The sequence below is a fragment of the Sinohyriopsis cumingii genome, chromosome 19 (genome assembly GCF_028554795.1).
Source record: "Sinohyriopsis cumingii isolate HCF-2022 chromosome 19, ASM2855479v2, whole genome shotgun sequence".
In the NCBI taxonomy this organism is placed as follows: domain Eukaryota; kingdom Metazoa; phylum Mollusca; class Bivalvia; order Unionida; family Unionidae; genus Sinohyriopsis; species Sinohyriopsis cumingii.
In genome coordinates, this window is record NC_142979.1 from 45,983,799 (window position 1) to 46,002,156 (window position 18,358).

The window sequence follows — 18,358 nt, forward strand, 5'->3', positions numbered from 1 at the left end:
TTTCCTTAAATTGTTACGAAAATATTATAGTCACACAATTATACAGCAAAATGTTTGTATTATTATACATGTGTATTTACAGATCCATTCTTGATGATAGATGGATAAGGTAAGCTTCTGCGCCATGAATTCTTTTGTGAAAACCTATTTAATTTCACCACAATTATAACAATTAAAGACCAATCGTCAGCAGCGAGAGAGAGAGAGATAGTAAACAAAGTACAATCTTAAATTTTTCAGACTGTTATGAAGTAGCTTCTACAAGGTAAATCAAAGAGACCAATCAAAGCACATGTTATATATTAAAGTATGTCATCTTTAGTTAAATCAGTTATGTAAAATATGCACTTATGCGCAAATAAAATAAACATTTTTAATTGACCTTTATTTATGGTTAAAAGAATAGAGCAATATTCTTTACACGTGTTCGTTGTTCTTTTCCTTCAATGAATTTTACGGACTATCATTATTGACTGTATGATTATTTTCCATGAATACTTATTTATTTTTAGGAGTCAACGCAAAGACGTCATCTGGTGAGTGGTGTTGTAGCAGCTTGGTTATCTCAGATGTTTCAACTGATGGATCTCCAGGATCCGTCTACTTATTAGAATTGCCATTGATGCTAAATTTTCCACCTAAAACAGGAAATTCTTTGCCAAAAAGGATTCAGGATTTAACAATTTTAACTTGTATTACTTATATAGTATCAGTCTGGCATGTGGAGGAGTATTCCAAGTTTCCAGTTACCTTTTCGAACCTCTTTTAGATATTTCCACAGTTATGTTGTGGTAAGTGTTCAGAGAGTATTCCCTATCCAAAATACGGAAGTTGCAGAAACCACGCCTTAGATTAAAATGGGACAACCAAAATTAACCGACGTTGTATCGAACTTGACAATTCTGATATCGATAGGCATGTGTCTAGCCTTTCATAACTGTCTGAATATCATAACAAAGATCATAACAAAGTATTGCAGAAGCTACTACAAACCAGCCGACTCAAATTAACACTTAAACCTAGCTAGTGGTCAGTGGGCCATCGAAAATAGAGTCTGTTAATATTGGATGGAGTCTCTTTTCAATTAATTAGTCATCTATTCCTCTGAGTTCTGTCTTTGCAGATGGAGATTGCTATTAGTGTCTGGTAATTTTGACATGCCTTATCAGCGGGTATAACTCGTAGCATTATTCTAAGACGTTGTTAATAAATCTGCGTTTCTAAGAATTTCATTTACAATAGGGTCTTCCTTAAGTAAATGTCACATGCTCAAACATCACAGACATTTTTGCAGTGGATATATATATTTACACAAATTGGGAAACGTGCATCAAATGGTAAAGTGGGAAATTTGTGAACAGTAAATTCACAAACTATGAATTACAGATCAGAACTATTTATATTTTTAAAGCAAATGCTGGTGAACAGGTGCACTTAAATGTTTATACACTCGCGCACGCACGCACGCACTCACGCACAAATACATATATGTATGTAAGTATGTATGTATGCATGTATGTGTGTGTGAGACAAATCTACAGTCATTTTCATATTATACATTCTCGCAAATTCTTTCATCTTTGTCTTGTCGATTCTAAATATAATATTAATGTGATATGTGAGCAATTACCCAGGTTGATATGAGCAAAACATTTTTATTTCAATGCAATTTCATTCATCACTTCGAACAGCCAGATTATTTTCGAGATACTAAACTAGTTATATTTTGTGTATCCATTTAAATTGTTTTATTAAAATAGTGTGATAAAATGTCGAAGATAGGATTAAAGCTCATTCACAATAAATCCCAAAACTTCGTTGAGTAGCATACATCAGATATGTGAATTAAACGTGAGTCGGATTTAAAAGGCTAGACTTTTTCACGAATGGCACAATGACACAATATGATTCCCACAATGTACAATTTTCAGTGAAATCGTTCTGTACGATGATCCCAGAATCACAGCACGAGTTCAAACATCTATGGACAATAAACTGGACAGCATCAAAGCGGAACCATTGTCTAACAAAGATCGGACCGAACTATTATTCGGCAAGACACCTTCATCGTTTTCTGGAATGCAGTACATCAGCGACATCTATCGGATCACGGGAGGTTTCAACTTCAACGTTCCTTGTCGTGTCAGCATGCAACTGAAAATAAAATATAATGAAAAAATCAGTGATTTGAAGGCAGTTGTAAGAAACAGTGACAAATGGATAGAACTTCCTGCCATTCTAGAGGTAATTGTTCGGCAATCGATCCTACCATAGAAGACTTTTGTCCAAAGTCAATTTCATGTTCTATTTGCCTTGAATCATTGATATTTTTAATTTCTATAATCAACTAATACATAGCTAAAATATTATCCATGTGCATGTGTTTAATATCAGGGTAATGGTTAATAGAAGTAAACGAATTTGTTTGGGTCTGGGTAAAGGTAATTCGAATTCCACTATCAATATACCTGGCATGCCTGATATATTCCACATTCTATATAATAATTGAATAACACATCTTCTCGTCATGACTGAGATTTTGTCTTATAAAGATCTGCAAAATTCCAGAATGAAACTTTCGATTAGTTAGTAGATTAATTTTTTAAAGCTTAATGTGACCTTAGGTCAAGTAGAAGACTATATAATCTTGTTGCTGGAAAATTATTTAAGATATTTAAGCTCTTAGAAGAATCAAACATTGTATTATTATTGTGTCCAGTATTTAATTTTGTCTGGAATTTATTTCTTCAAATTATTTCTTCACTGAAAATACAACGTTTCTTCATAAATAACATTCGTACAAATAGAGACTTGAATTTATTGAGAAATTTCAAATAAAGATATATTCTTGGATTGTATTATTGTGATCCAGAAAAGACTGCTGGCATATCACCATTACACGAGCAACCATCGGCACATCAACACTTTCAGCGCTGGATATATTTTGGGCTTCCACTAAAGTTATTTAGAACTCTATTCATTAGAATTTGTGTCTGTAATTCTAGGATTATTTGGGACTTACTTTGCAATAAAGTATGTTTCGTTTCTTTACATACTCACATTGTATTCAAGGGACATATATTATTTGCTGAAATTTACAAAATTTGTGGTTCTCACTCATTTTATTCCTTATTTTAAGATCACATATTCATAATGCAAGAAACTCGTACTTATACAGTCTTCATCTGACTATTCTATTGCCACATACAGCCTCAGGGACTACATTAGAAATACATGATAAGCATCAAGAAACTTGACTATATATATATATATATATATATATATATATATATATATATATATATATATATATATATATATATATATATATATATATATATATATATGGACAGAAGCTGTTATGGATTATAGAGTAGTCTGCCATCTTAAGTCCGTCTTTTGGTATTGCTTCTCCTAAACTGCTTGGACTTTGACATGAAAGGTTACACACATATTATTCTATACGTCTAGATGGTACTAAAAGTGGTGTCGCCATGAGAACGATATTGCCGTTACCTCGACCATCTTGAAAATCTGGTTGTCGTAAATCCACCTGTGCTGACAGTTACTTATACACAACGTTTTCATGGAATGACTTGATCCTGAATGAAAATGATGCCCTCTAAGTCCATCAGTTTAATGATGTGTATGATTTTATATCAATATCGTACCCTTAAATCATGTAACAAGTAACTCTCACAATAAACGAATATTAAAACTGAACACCTTCAGTTGAATAGGCAATAGCAATCGATGAATAAGGAATTTCAGCTTCAACCAGTATAGTAAAACAGCGCCTGAGAGAATACTTGTCGGGTGTTGCGTTCTTATATATCGCCCGCAGTTATTTGTCGCCCGTCATCAAATGTCTCCAAAATCTGGTTACAGTTTATTACTAAATGTTGCCGTGCTTATTTGTCGCCAGATTTGTTAATAAAGTCCTTGCATTTTAAGATATGTGTTTTAATGCGTTGGCTAAGTGCGGAAAGATTACTGATATTACAGCGTTATCTTTTATCATTCTTTTCTATATATTAAGTTTTTCTTAGAAAATCAGTAGTGAGAGGAAGTAAATAATTAAACAGTTTATAGAAAGATAGAATGAAGGATTATAGTAAATTTCCCAATTTTTCTTCTATTTACACCTTTTTTTTCTAACAGGATAAACATCAGATTTATTCTTGATCTTGTTCTCTTTTTGAAATTTCATTTCCATCGTTTTCTCTCCAGCTATTCCTATATTATGTTTATTACTGAATTTCATAGATATAACTCAGTCTTGGACTCTACCTTAAATATTTAATTAAACTATCTAACAAATTAAATTTACGGGTGAGTTAAGATCAGATAGTCAAATGGTTGAATCGAAACAAAATTTGTTTAAAAAAATAATAATGAAGTAAGTGGTTGAACCCTTACCAAATGTCGCTACAGCCGTCCTCTTCTTATACCAAATTATCAGGAAGACAAATCTATAAAACAAGCTTAAATATCCAACATGAGGCTAGGTGATATTAAGAAATGATGTTGGAAAATCTCCCCCTGAAACGCATACAAAACAAAGACGAAGAAAAGAAAATTGTAAAATCGTTAAGGTATAAACGTTGTCAGCATAAACTACGTATCTTTAAAATGTACAACACCTTCTGAACTAGAACATCATCAAACAAAGTATCAACGGAAAAGCCTCACATGAAGTATCTGTGGAACAGTAACACATGAAGTATCCATGAAACAGCATCACATGAAGTATTCACGGAACAGCATCACACGAAGTATCCATGGAACTGTAATACATAAAATAACCTTGGAACTCTAATACATGAAGTATCCGACTGCAAACAGGTTGCATCCATTAAGTACCTCTGACGACATGCATTATGACGAATTGCACTTCAGTTTCATCCTAAACCCGCAGATGGATTGTTAAAGAAAACGATTTTTGCAGTCTGATATGGTTTTCGGATACTGAAACAAATGGGGATGGAAGTTTATCAACATTGGGTTTTTCTATTATCTCAACTGCATCGTTTTCACTTTATCGTTCTTTTCTATATCATCTCTATGGATTTTGTTTAAAATGTAACATTAGTTAAGAAAGAAACAATGAAATTAAAGGAAATATATATCCGTATTCCTTGAACGTGATAAGCACATTTTTCTTTGATGGATGGCAACTTTTGGTAACAATAATGGCGAAATTTAAGCACCGCGTGATAACGTACATAACCATATTGTGTCGTCATTTAAGAACAGGCGACAAATAATCGCTGCTGGCATTCAAGAACGTAGCACCCTACCAGCTAGAAGCATCAGTAAACAATACCTCACTCATAGAAAAACGTTTTATTGACAGAACGGACACGCAGTATTCGAACTTAGTAGCATGGATTGCGTGTATGTCGTCACCGTTCCCAAGGCAACGGAGGCTGAAGTAACTCAGGATGGTTACGAGTATTCATCTGATGCGGACGACAGAGTCTGTTTCAGAGTCCCAGCAAATTCCGTGGACCAACCCACTGCCATATCAATCAAGGTTAGAATCCGTCTGTCTGTCTGTCTATCTCTTTGTAATGTTTAGTCTATACATTTCACTGGTAAAGTACTTGTTTTAGATATGTCTGGTTCTGACTAAGACTTAAAGAGTCCTCAGGTAAAATCTTCCTGTTGCTACACTGAAGACCGCTTCCCACCAACAGCTGTATTTGAGAAAAGTATATGCTGAAACAAATCACGATGACAAAACATTTTACAAGTATGCAATTTATTCAATAGATAATGGAACATTTTAATTTTATTGCGTGATTATGTGTGAGATATTTAATTCAAAATTGTATTTAATAAGATACGAAAATCCTTACGATCATTTCCGTCATGATTTAATTATGATTAACTAAAAGAAGTTATAACATAAACTGAGTTACTAAGGCTATACTATATATATATATATATATATATATATATATATATATATATATATATATATATATATATATATATATATATATATATATATTTATATTTATATGTATGTATGTATGCATATATGTATATATATAACAGATCCGGGCAGACCTATATTCTCCGGTAACCGGCATCCAACAGAAAGGATATCAGAATATTTGGATCATGTTATGAGACCACATGTCCACAAATTACCATAATATCTTCAGGACACGACCGGTTACCTCATAAAAAGCAAAGCACGCGAACCATTGCTGCCAGATGCATTGCTTGTTTCCTTAGACGTCTTATCTTTTTATTCTAACATCCCGTACAACGAAGGGATACAGGCGTGTAGAGAAGCATGGGAAACTAGAACTGTAGACAGTCCACCCAGATACTTCCTAGTCCAAATCCTGCGGCTTGTCCTAAAACGCAATAACTTTAAATTTAATAAAGAAAACTACCTCCAAATTAATGGAACCGCAATGGGTACAAAAATGGTTTCTTTGTATGCTAAAATGTTTATGGGAAAACTGGAGGGTTAACGTTTAGCTTCGGTTGAACTTACACCATACCATTGTGTACGCTTTATCAATGATATATAAATGAAGTGGCAACATGGAAAAGAAAGTCTGGTTGATTTCATATAAAAGTCAAACAACTTCCATCCCTCAATAAAATTCACGGCAGAAATCTCCAACTCAATCCAGGCTTACTGGACACAACCAGACTGGTAGAAAACAAACTCCATACAGACATCTACTCCAAACCAACCGACAAATACCAGTATCTCCTCTCAAGCAGCTGTCATCGAAAACACTGCATTAGGAACATCCCATATAGCCAGGCACTGAGGATACGCAGACGATGAAACATTCCTAAAAAAAAGTCTGGCGAGCTATCTAAACATTTAATTCACCGAGGCTGCGATAAAGACCTTATTACGAAGGCAACCCAAAAGACTAAACAAACAAACCGCGATGACCTACTAAAATACGGAAAGAAGGAAAAGGCTGATAGAACACCATTTATTCTGACCTACCATCCAGACAACCCCAAAGTAAGTAAAATCATCGGGAAACACTGGCCCATCATGGAATCGTCGGACACACTTAAGTTAATCCTCCCTAAAAAACCTGTAGCCGCCTACTAGAGACTAAAAAACCTCAAGGACATCATAGTCAGGGCGACGCTAACGCCAATCACTAATCAAGACTACACTAGTCAATCTGGCCCCTGTTGTGATAAAAGTTGCAAAACCTGTCAACATATGATAGAGACCAGGACATTTTCTAACACAGTGACTAGAGAAAAATTAAGCATACATGGCCCAAACGAAACGTGAAAAACAGGGAATGTCATTTATCTCATCACATGTAATATCTGTAGCCTTCAGTATGTCCGAGAAACTGAAAAGAATCAACCTTCATAGATCTGACTGGATGACAAAGAAGCTGTACAGAAGACCGGTCGCAGAACACTTCTCCTCCCCATGCCACATTTTCAGTGATATAACACTTATTGCAATTGCTCACAACCCCAACTGGAGTCCCCAAACCAGGAAAGAAAAGGAATATTACTGGATACTCCGCTTTAGAACATTGAAACCAAGCTGTTTAAACCAAGAAGACAAGAAAAAACAACCATGCACAAATAAAATTATCTTTTGCAGCCGACACATGTTCTTTTAAATAATTCTCTAAATTTGCTTAACAGCCTATGACTACTATAACGATAATAACAATGAAATATCCGGGATATACTCTGCGCTTACATTAATTTGCATAAAATAACAGATGTATTTGCCGTTGAAAAAGACTCATTAAAGAGTCGAAAGCGCTCAGGCTAGGTATATACATGTTTTGCATTGTTCATTGTCAGTTTATTGTGTATATGTAAATATATATACATATTTATGTGTGTGGATGTGTGTTTCATGTAGCATGATATTCATTTCCGAAGTCCATTTTGGTAGGTTTGGTAGAGAAATCTTTCAAAATACCGGTTTCCTTATAAGGTTATGCACCCTGATGCCGAGGTGATGAAAAAAGTCCAGCAATCCAGGGATAAATACAATATCTTGGCCATATCCCCATGCCTGTGTGTGGAATACAAGGATTCAGATAAGTTTAAAAAGCAGGTAACGATAACTCTGCCCCTTAACCAGCCCCCCAATACTCGGGACTACGAGACACTGCTCCTAACATTGGGAGAAGATACTGTATCTAAAGTGAGAACTGCAGTTCGAACCGGAGACAGAGACACTGTGTCCTCGGAAATGCATTCGCCAAAGATGTAAGTTCCTCTTTAATTCAAATGAGTTTGAATTCTGTATTTTATTTATTTTACTTTGCTTACGTTTTACGTTACAATTCTGCATAATGTGCACACGCCGATTCAATTTAGCGCAGATCTTTGACATGTTGCATGCGGAGTCCACAGTGAAAGCTGTCCATTTAATATGTGCAACCACTCGCCCTCATTCATGCAGAGAATCGAACCATGAGGAACTATACAGAACCCATAATAAATGCAAACACTGTACTACGTATTCAGAATTTCAGATTAAATGATACGTGTACATACACAGCTTTATAACAGAGCCATGTGCTTTTAATATCGGTAAACAACATTCTTTGTTCTTTCACTAACATCCACCCTTTCGTTTATTCCAGTGATTTGTTTGCCTCTTTGGATATAAAAGTATCTTACGTACGACAATATGAGTCATTTTCTTTACTGAATACCATCCCAATTTTTCTTGGTCCGTTTAAACCAAATAAATATCATTTTCAGATTTTCCAGTTCGGATTTATACAAATAAGAAAAATAAAGTTTTGTAATACATGCTTAAGGTTCGACCAAAAAATGAATAAAATGGTCAATGTTCTTACAGTATGATTTTTATTTTGCTACATTACAGTCAGGTGTATGTCCTTGCTAAGAAGACAGCTGACGTGAAGCTTCTTCACGATGAAGTCTTGCTGAACCTTGGTCTTGCCAGGTATTACAAGGTACTCTCTTTCCGTGACTCAAAAGATCTCAGAGCCCTCCTTATAGAGTGTACACCAATGGAGAAGGTACAGCATGTGATAGACGAGCGTAAGAAGGAGGGATATGTTCTGGAACGCAACGGAGGTCAATCTAATCCACTGCTTTTACGTCAGGAACAGCGGCTTCGAATGGACATCACGGGAAATATAGAAAAAGATACATCAGTCCCACAAGTTGCATATTTCATCACCGTGTTATTCGGAGCTGAAGACAAGAAGACATTCTTCCCTTATAAGATCAAGGGAACAGTTGGAGGGTCACATTTCGGAAACCTGACTATATCGTCCGATAACTTTAAAAGGGGAAAATTATGCTCAATGCATTTTGATCCTATGTTTGTGACAGGTAAATAGCTCACAAAAAAATAGGCAATTATAAATTACGCTAATTACACGTTCATCTCCATAGTACATAAACTGAACCCATACACCCAGAAAGGGTCCATGCTATTACAAAATAAGTTCTTAAGTTGTAAAACACTATTTTTGATGTAATTAGTATTGATACTAGTAGAAGTAGTTACATTGTTTGTTAAACTCTTTGTATGACTGTTTTACGTATAATTCAGCTTAGAGATACTTATGTATGCTTGACACATTTTCCTGAGTCTAGGTTGCAACAGTGAGAACTAGAAACAAAATAATAAAAAAAACGATTAATCATCTGAATTTATTGTCAGTACTCTACTACATTTGGCATTAAAGTTGTATAAATTCGTTTGCTAATCTCTGCAGAATATTCCCGTCAAGGCAAGAAATGCATGTATTGTGTTGCAAAAACTAGATTCAAAGATACACACAACGGAATTAATCAAAACACTACGTAATGACCACATATCATCCCTTCCTTGATGCTGTGTAAATGAGGTTTCCAATCCACTGAAATATCATAAATTGTGACTTTTTAAACGGCTAGAGAACCTAAATTATGGTAGATAGTTTTAAAAACGTGATGCTCCTGTATTTCGTCATTAAAAAAGAGAAACAATGGTTTCCTTTTTATTGTCGATAGACTACATCAGACTAATTAATTTACAGATTTATGCAAATTATTTGGAAAAATATGTCGTATATAAAGATGGGTATTTAATTTGCGTAGAAACGTTTACCTTAGCTTCTTTTAAATCACTCTACAAATCTATTATTCAGGATACGGTAATTAACTCAATATGTATATACTGTCTGTTCTGGAAAATGCATTGCTACTATTTGTATCTAAATAACATATCTTATTTAGAGGAGTAAACAGAGATATTTTTATTTGCATTGCTCTTGTCATTATCCGTTGTCATATTGCATAATATATATGATAATGGAAGAGAAAACGTGATGTTTCTTATGGTACATATACTACTAAAATATTAAATCTAAATTTAACGTATGAGCTGTTAACAACATAAACTGCTTTTCAATAAAACAGTGTTACAGTTAACTTTGATCTCGCACTTCGGGACACTGAGGCCAAATATAAACCTGCTGTGTCTTTAGCCTTCTAACTTTTACCTAACATCTAAGTACGTACATCTCGATTTCTAACATGATGCCAAATTCATCCATGCTGTGTCTTTAGCCTTCTAACTTTTACCTAACATCTAAGTACGTACATCTCGGTTTCTAACATGATGCCAAATTCATCCATGATGTGTCTTTAGCCTTCTAACTTTTACCTAACATCTAAGTACGTATATCTCGGTTTCTAACATGATGCCAAATTCATCCATGCTATGTCTTTGATCTTACTGCTCAATCTTATTCGTATGTTAAAAGATAACAGGGTATATCTTGCAGCTCTCTAAAGTTTATAACTACTGTCTTTTATACTGTTCATGCAGAAGCCAAATATTGGTACACGTTTCAACTATTGTTCGACATGTTATGCATCCAGTAAAATGTATATAGAGCAATCCTCCTCCTGACATTTTTCTCAGTTAAATGATACACGTACCACTAATAAGCAGTTGCACGTCAGTCCCTGGGAGAGTGGGTATTTGCATACATGCGCGTGTGTCTCTCAGTGGTAACCATGTAAAGAATTGTATTTTAATAAGGGCATGTTCAATGTATTAAATAAAATTTAAAAATCTCAACGTCACAATATACATCTTATGCGTATGTTTCTTAACGTATTCATTAACGTCATGTCTCTCTAAAGTACAATCATTAACGTGTTTCGCCAAAGCAAGTGCATCATTACCAGTCAATAAATCTAGTAAATATTGCAACCATGTGTTTTGTAAAGTCTTTTTTCACAATGGCCTGAGTATGCTAAAATTATAACAGGTTTTGCCTTTCTTTTTTGAAAAAAAAAATAGACCTATGGTACGACACATAACAAATACTGAAACTTTATATAGGGATTCATATTTTCATATTTCTGCTTATAATTACTAGAAGAATTAGAGTTAGCGAGAGAGGATAAGATTGAACTATATATATATATATATATATATATATATATATATATATATAACAATCTGGCGAATAACAATCCTTTCAAGTACACTGGAGTCACCAAACCAATACAATTATATTTTGCAGCCAACACATTTTCTTTTAAATAATTCTCAAAATTTGCTTAATAGCCGATGACTACTATAACAATGAAATATCCGGGATAAAATCTGCTCTTACATAAATTTACATAAAATGACATATGTTAAGGCTCATCAATTTTTATGTCAGTACAAATATTTTCCAGTATCAGCAACAAGCTGAAATAAACAAATAAACTAGTTGACAAATAATAGAGTTAAAAGTTGGAATTCCTGTAGAAGCAGCCATGTAAAGTTTCGCAAACATAACCGTTTTTCTGTTTAACTTGCTTGTCTTGTCTATGTTGTGTATTTGCTTTTGAAAAAGACTCTGTAAAAGCGCTCAGGCTAGCTAGATACTAGTTTTGCACTGTTCGTTGTCAGTTTATTGAATTAATATATTGTCACGTTACCTGTCCGCGATTACGTAAGTCAAGAACAATGGAATTGGCTAGAAGCCATGTATATATGTTAGAATAAGCGGGTATAGTGGTCCAGTTAGTAATTGTTACGAGAGCCCCGCTTTTTGGGTGAGAAGTTGTAGCAATAACTCCGGGAAGACATTCGTGAATTGGCGGGAAAACTTAGGAAATTCAAAGGAAGGACAAAGCTTCGTAAATGAAGCTTTTAGGGGACAGACTTCCGGTGTGGTTTAGTCCCGAGTCTCTAGGAGAGACGGAATAGAGACTAGTGGAGATGTCGATTGGGAATCGAAGGATAGTCGGAGAGCAGAGTCAAGGAGGAGGAGGTAAAGCAGTCGAGGAGGAGAAAGTGGAGAAGGAGCAGTGAAGGAGAAGGAGTTATGAGGGAAGTCGGAAGCAGAGAAGGAATTGGCGGGATAGGAGAGATACAGATGAGTAGAAAACAAGGACAGTTGGAAAAGCGATCTCATACTAAAAATCACAGGATGCAATAGGTTATCACTTGGTCGAGAGGAAGAAGAGTGATTGGGAAATTATTATCATTTGAATATTGAATTGTATTAAATTGTTATTCCTTTGAATCAACTAATGATACAAATTAAATATACATGATAACACTAATTTTTTTAATGTATGAATTTCTCCTGTATAAAAAATCAGCTAAGAATACGCTATCTCTCATTTCGGACTGATACACGTGTACATTTGTTTGAAATGAAGAAGGCGTAGAGGCGTTTCCCACTGTGTTGGTATGTTATATCAGATAAAATACACTCGCAATGAGACTATTATGAATCAACTCACACCTGAAATACTATCCGAAACATTAAAATGCAATGCACTATTGTTTAAAAGACGAAATAGAATGAAATGATTCAGATATTCGTCTGGCATGCTTGATTAGACATCAGTGGGATAGTGGCACAAGAAACTTATCAATCGAAAATCATTTAGACCTACAGACATTTTACAATCTAAACATTTTTGTGGGCTTTAGAACATTATTATAGGTCAAAAGTACAATTACAAAATAAAGCATAGGTTATAAAACACAAATACAAAATAAAGCATCAAATAAATTGCATTGATCAAGGAATTCACAGTTCAGCATTCTAGTTCCTACCAAGCTAAAATTCTTTTTACATTAGATTTCTTCGTAATTTCGTCCTTGATGGTATGAAAGCTAGATGGATAGAGTATTGGTATGTCAGATTGATTTATCCCTAGACTTGAAAATATGTTATTTTAATAGGTGTACGTGTGTACTTTCTAATATATCTGTTTTAAGATATATATATATGGCTATATAGCGAATAACTTTACAACATCAATGGCAAGAATGTTTGGTCTAACGGGGGTGTGTGCATGTAAAACACTCAGTAATCAAATCAACACAATATATCGTAACCAAATCGCAGACCTAGTATTCTTCTTGTACATGAAATCGGAAAACATAACGTAAGCATATATAGTGGAATCTCGCGTTACATTATATCAATATATACAACACAAATATTACTATCATACAGGTTAGAGAATTTTTTTATTCGTACTCTACAGAGATTCGAACCCAGTTTAGCGAGTAAACTGCACCCATCGCCTTGCCTGCACACACCAATCCATATTCCATCAGACTAAGCACACATAACCAAAACATGATGGAACTGAGTCATTGTTATATGCATTCGTGTGTAGCAGACACTCGCTTGACGACCTCGTAATTATTTTCATCTATCTACAGAGTCATTCTGGATTCCTATGAAAGAAATCAGGTATATAAGATTAATTATAGAGAAAATATAAGTATTCAGCAAACGGAACGGAAAATGCTACCCCTGAATTCCTATAGAAGAATGCTTGATATTTGTAGGCAGAATTAATATTTAGTACAAATAATACTTTCAAACAGGTTAGAGTATTTTTTAATTCGTACTCTACGCAACTGATTCGGTTATATATGTACTCGTGTGTAGCAGACACACTCGCATAACGACCCAGTAATTGATTCTCATCTATCTACACACCTATTCTGGATTCTGGACTCAGTTGCATCATTGTTAACAATTCTAAAATATGCTTATTATAGTATGTGAATTGTTTGTATGCTAAATTTGAAGAAAAACAATATTCTGTCATTTCGCACAATACATACAGAGATACATACACAAGTAACATATACCTAATTTATCCACGTGCTTATTTCATCATCTGAAGAAAAAAAATGGTCGGTTATCAATAGCATTTAACCATTTTATATCTTTGAAATAGATCTAACGAAGGACACAAGATTTTCACAATTTGGATAAAATATACAATGTTACGTTTTACTTCAGCAAATTTCAAAGGTAAATATGGCAACATGACTTTTGACCCTGTAACAGACCAATCCAGTTAGCCGTGAGAGTATCTTAGTAGTAAATGGGGATACCGTAGGGACTAGGGGACTTACCATTAAAAACATGAGAGTTGTACCGTAGGGACTATGGAAAATTTAACATTAGAGAAATTTTTTTGTACCGTAGGGACAATGGGAATTTAACATGGGACTATAGTTTGGGTCTGTCTAGGGACAAGGGGAATTGAACAGGGGAATAAAGTTTGGGTCTGTCTAGGGACAAAGGAAATTAACATGGGAAATTGAAACAGGGATGGGACTATAGAGGGACAATAGATTGGGTCTCTCTAGGAACAATGAAAATTGAACAAGGTGGGCCTGTATAGCGTCAAGGGGAATTGAACAAGGGAATATATTACGGGCCTTTATAGCGTCAAGGGAAATCGAACATGGTGGGTCTATATAGCGTCAAGGGAAATTTAACATGGTGGGACTGTCTAGGGACAATGATGGTAGAGGGCCAAACTCAACAGAGACAGAGACAGACATACACTAGTACAAGCCTGAGATTTATATATAAAGCATTTCCAAGACCTGAAATTTTGCTGGGGTGTTCAAAAATTTGCATAATTGTAATGATGCTATAAATAGCTATAATCAAGGAAATGCTCAACGCCAAAATGGATGTGACTAAAAGTAACGCTAAAATGACGAAATTGTCCCAGAATTTAAAGGAAAATAAACATATCCCCGAAAATTAAGTTACAATGATTTAGACTAAAATGGATAAAATTAGTAACTACTTACAATATCAACTTGTGTGACGATAGTGGATAAACACCCATGTATCTATTTATAGCTGTAATCAGCTGAAATTCCTATGAAATCTCACTATCTATTTATAGCTACAACTTGTAGGTTATTCCTTTGGAAAACCCCACTATCTTTTTATAGCCTCAGCTTGAGCGACGTTCCTGTTTATGAACTCTAGTACATATGTATAGCTACAACCTGTGGAAAACCCCAAGTCCATATTTATAGTCTCAAAATTTCCAGCGTCAGTGACGTCACTGTACTGGAAACTAGGGGATAAATGGCAACAGTGTTGCAAGTGGCTGACCTGAATTCGCGCTACCGTAGGTAGGTAGGTAGAATGTATTTGATAGGGATAAAGGGAGTTTTATAGGGACAAACAGAGACCAATGCACACACACACACACACACACACACACACACACACGCACACCACAGAGGGAAGAAGAAAAAAAAAACCCAAAATATACTATTCACACAGGGAAGAGGAAAAAACTAATAAATATACTATCCAGACGTTCTTACACTAACACACACACACACACACACACACAGATCGAAGAATAAAACCAAAATTAAAATATACTATCCATACAAACGTACGCTAACGCATACAAACCCCAAATATACTATCCATACCAACGTACGCTAACGCATACAAACCCCAAATATACTATTCATACAAACGTACGTGAATGCATACAAACCCCAAATATACTATTCATACAAACGTACGTGAACGCATACAAACCCCAAATATACTATCTATACAAACGTACGCTAACGCATACAAACCCCAAATATACTATCCACACAACGTCGCTAACGCATACAAACCCCAAATATACTATCCACACAACGTCACTAACGCGTACAAACCCCAAATATACTATCCACACAACGTCGCTAACGCGTAAAAACCCCAAATATAATATCCACACAAACGTACGCGAACGCATAAAAACCCCAAATATACTATCCACACAACGTCGCTGACGCATACAAACTCCAAATATACTATCCATACAACGTCGCTAACGCGTACAAACCCCAAATATACTATCCACACAAACGTACGCCCATCATGGCTACGCATTTCCTGATATCAAGAATCATGAGACTAGGAGTGCGGGAAAGATCGTGAGGGCGAAAGAGAGACGTGGTACCTTCTAGCAGAAAAAACAGCCCTTTTTAGGGCTCCAAAAGATTGCCTTTTATTAAATAGGGAACCATATTTGGCTTGGTATCCCTCCTTGACTAAACTATTTTCGAAACAAACTTGACCCATTGGAACACCACAACAAACTTAACTTGTTAAACCTAACAGTGACAAAACTTGTATATGTCGCTTAGACATATTAATTTAAATAAGACCAGTATGGTTATTTTTATGTATACTAAGTACTAATATTAGATAGATACGTTAGGAAGCAGGAAATTTAACAGACTCGTTATATTTGAACTAATTGCACAGGTGGAAAACACATTATTGGTACTTTTTATTGTCCATTAGCAAAAACGGGACTTGATTTGAAATAAGAACGGGCTGGCGTTTTGGGGAGTACTTAACATCCATCGCTGGCTTGCTGAGCACCTTTACACCTCCTTTACCACGCTCGGACATTGTACACGTGGCAGAATGTGGAACGATTTCCACCTGCCACATGCCCATGTGTCCTAATGTGACGTCATCGCTACCGACCAGTCGTAGCGGGCTTTACATACTGCTTGGTTTGACACCTGAGGCATTTCAAACCAACTAAGAAAAATGAGTGTGTGGTGAGACTATTCCCACTCATGTTTAAAGCCTTTCCGTCAGGTTGTTAAGGACTAGTTAGTCCTACACCTGAGTGGCTAAATTTAAAAGTAGTCTGTGAGTACGTAAAAGCCTAGGGGATGAGGCTCTCTTTCCTTCCCCAGGAGTAATTAAAAATCACGCGGTGCGTGATTAAACCAGTGATACATGCTCCATTGGAGCGAAAATCACTTTAATTCAAGTAAGCAAGCAAGCAAGTTCGGGTACCGTCTCTAGCACTCTTGATGACACCAACTGTCTGAGTTATTTTCTTTCTTGCAAGCCCCTATGTTCCACTTCTGTTTGTGATAATAACTTGTGATACTTCACATTTTCTAAAGTGGAAATCTTTACAAGCCGTACAAAATACAAAACTTATATGACTTTGGCTTTTGACACTTGCACAGACTCTTCACTTTATAAGTGTCACGAGAAAATTGTATATCCAATTTTTACCATTTTCCAAAACACGCACACACTTGCAGCTTGACCAGAAATATGTACATCTTGTTTTGTGGATAAGTCACAGACACGTCCAAGCATATACAGGTGATTATGAACATTAGGAATATCCCCTCATTTTTTCAGAAATATCAAACCTTTTATGTGAATTTTCCCTTTTCCACTCTATATTAGTACTTAGATTTGTTCCAAAAAAGAAAAAAGAAACGAAACAATTAAAAAAAAATGAATTTTGAATTCAGATTTCTCTCTGTTTATAATTTTTTTCAAGTTGATGGTGCATAACAGATTACATTCGCCTACCTTTCCAAAGTGAGAGACATTTCTTCACATGTCATTGCCTTTGTTAAATTCGGTTTCATTGGTTAGTTATCGTTAATCTTTAATTTTTTGATGCATTTCTTTTTGATAGAAGATTTAAGGCTTTCTAGTGTTGTAACGGTATTTATGTTGTTTAGTCTGTTGATGAAATTATCTATAGCAAAGTGCTTAAGATTTTTCAGTTTTTTTTTTTTTTAATTCAAGCCCTACAAAAGGAGACCAAGTTTGTCTTGAAAGAGGACTGAAACTCTAAATTACACGGGCGTGAAGGAAAACATCGTTGTGTTCACTCTAATCATGCTTGCCGTATCTCTTTGTGTTTTAGAGGCCATATTTCTTCTTAAGTAAATACACGCATCAATAGACAGACAGACTGGGTCATCATCCTTGAGGTTCACTGTACTTTCGGTTCTTTACTTCATACAAACCCCAAATTTATTAGTTTGAAGAAAATAAAAGATAACATACCCCTCAATACTGTAACACGTCTGTTCTGACTCTACCGATGTGAGTGTGAGTGTTTATGTTAAAATATTTAAGTAAGATATAAAAAAATGGTCAGCTTGAAAACGCTTGAAAACGCGAACCAATACTGTGACGCTCAGTATTTTGATGTGGTAAGAAGAAATGGTACAATACACAAAGAGGGCTTGTAAGTTCACATTCCAGTCTGTCTGCAC

The 18,358-nt window shown here is 35.2% G+C and overlaps 1 protein-coding gene across 3 annotated transcripts in view; it reads left to right on the plus strand.

Annotated features, from left to right (window-relative positions):
- Positions 1-11,221, plus strand: part of LOC149775630 (uncharacterized) — a 33,660-nt gene extending 22,439 nt beyond the window's left edge. For all 3 annotated transcript variants that reach the window (XM_089943408.1, XM_089943409.1, XM_089943410.1), the window contains 6 exons: positions 83-109; positions 513-536; positions 1,932-2,244; positions 5,357-5,536; positions 7,964-8,241; positions 8,870-11,221. In XM_089943408.1, coding sequence (XP_089799534.1) covers positions 83-109; positions 513-536; positions 1,932-2,244; positions 5,357-5,536; positions 7,964-8,241; positions 8,870-9,353 — 1,306 coding nt within the window. In that variant the 3' untranslated portion in view covers positions 9,354-11,221. The remainder of the gene's footprint in view (positions 1-82; positions 110-512; positions 537-1,931; positions 2,245-5,356; positions 5,537-7,963; positions 8,242-8,869) is intronic.
- Positions 11,222-18,358: the final 7,137 nt, after the last annotated feature.